Source organism: Canis lupus, chromosome 1 (genome assembly GCF_011100685.1).
Source record: "Canis lupus familiaris isolate Mischka breed German Shepherd chromosome 1, alternate assembly UU_Cfam_GSD_1.0, whole genome shotgun sequence".
NCBI lineage: Eukaryota > Metazoa > Chordata > Mammalia > Carnivora > Canidae > Canis > Canis lupus.
The window spans coordinates 106223865-106230356 of NC_049222.1; the positions used below are offsets into that span (position 1 = coordinate 106223865).

A 6492-nucleotide genomic window follows, 5' to 3' on the forward strand; every position below is an offset into this window, starting at 1 on the left:
GCTAAGCTTAGATTTGGAGATGGGGTTGGGGCAGAGTTTCTTTCTCCAAGAAGTTGGAGGTTAGGTTAGGTTGGAGGATGGGATTAAATTAGAGGTTGGAACTGGGGTTAAGGAGTGGATCATATTTAGGGTTGGGGATGTGACTGGCTTTAGAGCTGGTCTTGATGATGTAAATAGGGCTTGCTTTAGGAATCAGGTTGGGGTTGAGTTTGTGCGTAGAGCTGGGTTATGGATGGGGTTGAATTTGGGGTTAGGTTTGGAAATGAGAATGGGGTTGGGTTTTAGATGGGGTAGACATCACAGAAGGCCTCTGTGCCCTGACATTCCCTTCACCACACACCCATGGCCCAGACTTCCTGAAGCCTGTCTGCTGTTCTTCACTAGAGTTATATGCACCGCCATTTTTGTATTGGTGCCCTTGTTATTGCTGACCTGAATTTGCCCCTGAGAGCCTGTCCTTGTGAACATGTTCTCAGGAGTGGCCAGTTACGTCAGTGATGAGGGTCTGGGTGAGAGATGGGGGACTGCAAACTGGAGTCTCCAATGATGGAAGATGGAAGAAGCCCTGGCCACTTGAGTCACTCTTGGGTCTCCATTTTACCAGCTGTTGTGGGACTGCTGGCTTCATGACAGGGGTCCTCTTCTAGGCCATGAGGAATGGCCTGCACCTTCTACCTGGGCTATGGCACCTTTACCTTATACCTGCTCATTGGTGAGGTGAGGCACTGCTTAGGGCCCATTGCTGGTATGGGAAGAGGCGGCTAGTGCTTGGAGGGTGGGAGGGTCCTGTGTGCCTGCCTGTGTCCCTCAGGCACCCTGATCCTGGCAATGAAGCCCATCACACTGGAGGCCCTGCTCAAAGTAGAGCTCTGTGAACTCTCATCAGAGGAGGATGTGGGCATGTCATGCTCTCCACAAACTTTCAGAATTGTGATTCTCCACTGTTTGCTTGTCTTGGGTAAAAGCTCCAGGCAGGGATCCAGGAGTCTGAGACCCTGCTTGCTTGCCTCTTCCTCAGGACCCAAGTCCAGGCCTCCAGCCCTCTATCCCTTCAGTTGCAAGCATCCTGGCCTCCAGGCCCCTCCTTCCGCAGAGACACTAGAGTTGGGGCCCCCTCTTCCAGAATGGAAGGTTGCAGAACCCACAGGAAAGCATGACACAACCCCTAACTGTCCCCTTTGGCCACATCCCCCCCATTTAACTCACACCCTGGTCTCATCTGTCACCTTCCACCCTGAGGCCCCCAAGCCTCTCTCACACCTCTTCCAGGAAGAAGTCTCCTCTGATGTTGAGGGTTCCAAGGGTGGGAGGTATAGAACCTAAAACAGAGGTAAGTTCTGAACCACCACCCAAACCACTGATGATATGACACCCTCCCCCACCACACACTATGAGGAGAACTGGACCTGTGCGGGGGGAGGACAGGGCAACCAGGAAGGGAGGGTGTAAGGCAAGAGTCAGTTACCCGGAACTGTGTAAAACCAAACCAGCTTGGTTTTAAAGTCTTGAGTCTCTTTCTTGAGCTCAGAGGACCCATCCGCCCAGGTTACCAGCCTCTTCATCTCCAGGACCCAGACACCCAGTGCTCACCTACATGGAGCCCTATCGGTCCTTGGCTCTACTCACTGGCTCCCTGGGCCTGGTGTCCATCCTGATTGCTCTGAGTACGGATTTCTGGTTCGTGGCCATGGGGCCCAGCTTTACATTTCACTCCGGCCTCTGGCCAAAGGGGGTTTATAACAAAGTAGCAGGTAAGGGAGAGGGGTCTCTTGTTGGGGGCGGTGGGCTGCCAGAGGGGCAGGCACCAAAATCTCACCTCCGTACAGACTACATCCGTGCGACGCAGAGCCTCACCATTCTGGCTAGTCTGTCGGTCCTGGTGTCGGTGATCTTCCTGGTCCTGTCCTACATCCCCTTACTGTCCCTTCCAGGCCACGGGCGCCTCATCTCCTCTGTCACAGCCTTTGCTGCAGGTAGACTCTGGGCTGTACTTGGGCACTGGGGACCGGAGTTCCTGCAGAGGGGCTGAGCCCTGTCTCTCCTCTCCATCCTCAGGCCTTTTTGCGATGGTGGCCATGGTGGTCTATACCAGTGAGCGGTGGAACCAGCCTCACAGCCCCCAGGTCCAGACCTTCTTCTCCTGGTCCTTCTACCTGGGTTGGGTTTCGACTGTCCTGTTGCTCTGTACAGGTGACTGTTGCTCTGGGAACTGGAGGCGGTCTGGGGTCTGAGAGAGCAGAGTGGGGGCAAGCGCTAACCTCTCTCTGCCACACCAGGTAGCCTGAGTCTGAGTGCTTATTGTAGAGCCTCCCGGCCTGGCTATGACACCTTGTGAGCTGAAGGCGAGACCAGGAGGAAGAAGCAGTAGTCACAGAAGATGTCGTCAGGAGCCGCAGGCACCCACAGGCCTCCCTCTAGCCCTTACCCCTAGCCCTCCTGAGACCCCTTCATTTGTTTCTTCATCCATTCAACAAAAATTTGCTGGGATCTGGTTAATCTTTCTTTTTTCTTTTTAAGATTTTAGTTATTTATTTGTGAGAGACACAGAAAGAGGCAGAGACACAGGCAGAGGGAAAAGCAGGCTCCCTGAAGGGAGCCTGATGTAAGATTCGATCCCAGGACCCTGGGGTCATGACCTGAGCAGAAGGCAGATGCTCAACCACTGAGCCACCCAGGCATCCTGGAATCTGGTTATTCTGAGATTAATTCCGACACGACATAAACTGAGCTCCAAGGTGGGGACACTAGGCACACAGAAAGGAGTCAGAACCCCCACCTGTGCTCAGGTAGCTCCCGCACACGACTGTGTGGATTCAGGCACGGTCCCATGTCTTTTCCTTCTCTTGCCCTTATCTTTCTCCCTGTTTCCACCTCAAGACTCTCTGTCCTTTCTCTTTCTTCTTTATCTTTCCATCTCACTCCTGCTCTGATTTTGTCACCCTGGTCTTCACTCTGGTCCTCCTTGCCCACTTCATTAATTCACTTACTCCTTCAGCTGGCTTTTCCTGAGCTCATCTTTCCTGCTGGGTCTCACTGGGGTGCTGATGGTAATCTGACTTGGGCCTTGCCCACTAGGGCTGCTAGTCCTGGTTGGGGAAATTGAGACCACAGGTAGAGTCCAGGATGGTGGGAAGAAAGACTGTTGGGGGTGGTGAAGGTGAGCTTTTCTGGGGAGAGGGTGTTTAGGGGCTTCTTGAGGGCCAAGGAGAGGTCATCCAGGCAGAGGGACACAAAGGTGGAGGTGTGGAATGGCTGGACGTTTTCAGGGATGGAAAACAGTGCTTTGTGGTGGAATGTGGAATGCAGGGTGGTGGAGCATGAAGATGGAGAGGCAGGTGGGAGGTCCCCTAAGGCCACTCCTGGGGGCATTGGGGATCTAGGAGAAGGTTATGAGTTGGGGAGGGGTGACACCAGTTCTAGGTGCCAGAAAGACCCCTCTGCGGCATGCAGGGAGGCCAGAGGGAGAGAGAAGTTTGGCAACGTGACGGGTGTGACTGCGACCAGGGCATGAGATGAGAAAGAGGGAAGGAGCCAGAAAGATTGGGGCAGGAGTGGGTGGTGGTGGCAGAAGGAACCGGATTCAGGGATCCAAGGGCTTTGTGGAGTGATGGGCAGGAGGGGGAAGGAGACTACTCAGGCGTCTGGCATGGGCAATGGGCGGGATAGCAGGGTCATCCCTGGTTTGGGTGGGGGATATTGAGCTCAGTTGGGATATGTTTGTCAGGGGTCTGGGAGGGAGACTTGGGCTGGAGATGGTTTGGGTTGTTATCAGAGAATCGGTGGCTACTAGTGGAGGTGAGGGAGGTCCTCTTGTGGGAATGTGCAGGATGGAGGCTCTAGGAAAATCGGGAGGATGGGGAGCAGGAGCTTGCATGGGCATCTAAGAGGGCAGTCAGAGAGCTGGGAACCTGGAGTGCTTATGTGATCAAGGGAAGAGTTTTCAGAGGGATATGGTCTACCATGTCATGGCCTTTTGGCTCCCCCCAGACTCTGAGCTGTCTCTGTGCTAGAAGAGTTATGTGTGTGTGTGTGTGTGTGTGTGTGTGTGTGTGTGTTGTTATCCCTTTAAATGGCTGATGGGAGAGGGAATTCTGGAACTCTTCCTGCCTCACAGAGACCCAGTCTCCCTTCCCCCACCCCTCTGGGCTCTGTGTCTAAGAAGCCTGAGAGTTAGGAGTGAGTCACTTGTCACTTAGGTGGGTGTGTGCATGGGGGAGGCGAGGAGGGCACTGGACAGGCTAAAGGGACATTCCACTGGGGCATGAAGATCTTTGAAAGACAGGGAGGTTTCTAAGCGGTGACTCCTTGGGGGTAAGGTCTTAAGGCCCCCATGAAGAGCAGTAGGTCAGGGGGAAGGAGTTCTTGGAAGGAGGTTTGGGGAGGGCCTGAAGAAGGGGTCCGCAGACAGCTGTGCCCGGGGTGCAGTCAGATATGGAGAGACATGTGGGAGGGGATCTCAAGGAATTGCAGGACCTGGGAGAGGGGTCTAGGGGCAGGAGGAGTGTTGGCCAATCTTGCATGTGTGGCCCTTGGCAGCAGCCTCCTTGGCATGGGGGTGAAGCGGAGCCTTCAGAGAGGGGGCATCTTGCTGGGCTTCTTCGCCAAAATCCTCATGATTCTCTCCACTGCCACCAACTACTGGATACGCTACCCTGGGGGCCACCGTGGCCTGTGGCAGGAGTGTAATGCCGGCACCTGCTCCAACATCCCCTGCCAGAGTGAGGCCCGGCCCGCCCAGGTGTCCCCCACTGGACAGACAGCCCCCAGCACAGACCACAGCTGGCACAACAGCTGGGCACATCCCGCGGTGCCCCCACCCTCACCCCTTCCACTCCAGTCTCAGGCCCACCTGCTCCTCCACGACAGAGACTACCACAAATTCCCACTTTGGGACCTGCTTCCCTGTTGTGACATTAACTGCCCCTCATGAAGTAACTTCCAAGTCCCCACCCAAACCGTCAACTCTGCTCCCGCCCAGTACCGGCGGGTCGGGGTGGTGGCCAGGGGCCGGCGCAGGGCTGAGGCGCCCCCTTTCCCCAGCCATGCTGGCGGTGACCGGGGCGTACATGGTGCTGGCGGCGGGCTCCGGCATCGTGGGTTTGGTGATGGGGCTGCGGATCCTGTGCCACGAGGGCGACGCGCGGGGCCAGACCACGAGCAGCATCTTCTTCCTCTGCGGTGAGAGGGCAGCGGGCCCTCAGGCATAGGGCGGGCCTGCCGCTTCCCCTGGGGGGGGGGGGGCGGGGGGGGGCGGGGGGGGGGGGCCCTCAGGCATAGGGCGGGCCTGCCGCTTGCACGGGGTTAGGGGCCCACGCGTCGAGCTTTCAGGCGCTGAGAGGGGAGTGGGAGGAGGGGCCGGAGACCCAGAGGAGGCTGCGTGGCCCGTGGGCCCAGGCGTGGACGCAGTCTGGGTGGGGCCAGGGTCCGCGCCCCGCTCCTCACTGCGTGCGCGGGGCCCAGGCCTGCTGCTGCTCCTGGCCTTGACAGGCTACACCGTGGAGAACGCGTGGAAAAACGACGTCTTCTTCTCGTGGTCCTATTTTTCGGGGTGGCTGGCTTTGCCCTTCTCTATTCTCGCGGGTAAGCTGCACAGCGGGAAGAGAGTGGGGGAGAGGACCCCCTCACCGCAGACTCTCGGCCGCCACCCCCCTCCCCCGGGACCCCCCAGATCCCCGGCAAGGGCGCCCTGGGGGCTCCCACCTGCCCAAGGGCTCCCACCCGCCTTCCGCTCCCCAGGCATCTACTTTCTGCTGGCGGACATGGTCGTGCAGAGCACGGATGCCATCAGCGGATTTCCCGTGTACTTGTGAGCCTGCCTGGGGCAGAATAAAGGAACCGCTTTCACCACCGCGGCTGCGCGTGCCTTTCTAGCGACCGTGAGGACGGGGACACCGGGGGCACAAAAGCACGCGGGAACATGGATAGGAAAAGGACGGGGGACTGGGACATGGGGGGTACCTGGGGGTTGGGGGAGACATAAGCACATGAATCTATAGGGAACAAGGAACATGGGGACACGAGCATGGAGTGGACAAGGCGCGTGGGCTAGGAGGGGGAACGGGGCACGGGGGTTAGGGGATCAGGAGAGCACATGGGCGCGTGGAGGGGATTTAGGGACATGCACGCGGGAAGACGGATATAGGGGAACGTTAGAGGCATGATCAGGGGACTAGCGACATGGCAAGAAGATAAAGGGGAGACAGACATAAGAGGCCGGGGTGGGTGGTGAAACACAAGCATGGCGACTTGCAGAGGCGTTGGGAAAAGTTCAGAAGGCTCGGGAGGAGCTCCACTGCGGGAGCTCCAGCCTACGCGCACGACCTTTCCCCTAGTTCCCGGCCACGCCCCCTTCCCTGAGTCCCTGTCGCTTCCCCTCAGGTCCCGCCTCTTTCTCCGGGATCCGGTTCCCATTGGTCCGGATCTTCTTGCCACACCCCCCTCCCCTCCGGGCCTCCGATTGGTCCTCTGTCAGGACGGAGGCGGCACCGCAGC

At 57.7% G+C, this 6492-nt stretch overlaps 2 protein-coding genes across 10 annotated transcripts; both read left to right on the forward strand.

Annotated features, from left to right (window-relative positions):
- The first annotated feature begins 1179 nt into the window (after positions 1-1179).
- NKG7 (natural killer cell granule protein 7) lies at positions 1180-2531 on the forward strand. 3 transcript variants are annotated; one of them, XM_038528017.1, is made up of 5 exons: positions 1180-1330; positions 1569-1751; positions 1827-1973; positions 2056-2190; positions 2305-2531. In XM_038528017.1, exons 2-5 carry the CDS (start codon positions 1595-1597, stop codon positions 2514-2516), a joined length of 651 nt encoding a protein of 216 aa, XP_038383945.1. In that variant the 5' UTR covers positions 1180-1330; positions 1569-1594; the 3' UTR covers positions 2517-2531. The 3 variants fall into 3 exon arrangements, with proteins under 3 accessions (XP_038383945.1, XP_038383946.1, XP_038383947.1); XM_038528019.1 differs by lacking the exon at positions 1180-1330 and having other exon boundaries at positions 1448-1751; positions 2277-2487; XM_038528018.1 differs by lacking the exons at positions 1180-1330; positions 1827-1973 and having other exon boundaries at positions 1381-1751.
- A 27-nt stretch (positions 2532-2558) lies between these two features.
- CLDND2 (claudin domain containing 2) lies at positions 2559-5849 on the forward strand. Of its 7 annotated transcripts, none has more exons than XM_038528025.1 (5): positions 2559-3335; positions 4537-4718; positions 5041-5178; positions 5461-5580; positions 5737-5849. In XM_038528025.1, the coding sequence occupies exons 2-5, from the start codon at positions 4550-4552 to the stop codon at positions 5808-5810; spliced, it is 501 nt and encodes a 166-aa protein (XP_038383953.1). In that variant the 5' UTR covers positions 2559-3335; positions 4537-4549; the 3' UTR covers positions 5811-5849. The 7 variants fall into 7 exon arrangements, with proteins under 7 accessions (XP_038383953.1, XP_038383950.1, XP_038383951.1 ...); XM_038528022.1 differs by lacking the exon at positions 2559-3335 and adding an exon at positions 3342-4311; XM_038528023.1 differs by lacking the exon at positions 2559-3335 and adding an exon at positions 3342-4311 and having other exon boundaries at positions 4540-4718.
- The last annotated feature ends 643 nt before the right edge of the window (positions 5850-6492 follow it).

Coding starts and splice junctions, on each gene's coding strand:
- CLDND2 (XM_038528025.1), top strand. CDS start 4,550: ATGGGGGTGAAGCGGAGCCTTCAGAGAGGGGGCATCTTGCTGGGCTTC. Junction 4,719..5,040: donor CTCCAACATCCCCTGCCAGA/GTGAGGCCCGGC, acceptor CCCTTTCCCCAG/CCATGCTGGCGGTGACCGGG. Junction 5,179..5,460: donor CAGCATCTTCTTCCTCTGCG/GTGAGAGGGCAG, acceptor CGCGGGGCCCAG/GCCTGCTGCTGCTCCTGGCC.
- NKG7 (XM_038528017.1), top strand. CDS start 1,595: ATGGAGCCCTATCGGTCCTTGGCTCTACTCACTGGCTCCCTGGGCCTG. Junction 1,752..1,826: donor GGTTTATAACAAAGTAGCAG/GTAAGGGAGAGG, acceptor ACCTCCGTACAG/ACTACATCCGTGCGACGCAG. Junction 1,974..2,055: donor TGTCACAGCCTTTGCTGCAG/GTAGACTCTGGG, acceptor CTCCATCCTCAG/GCCTTTTTGCGATGGTGGCC.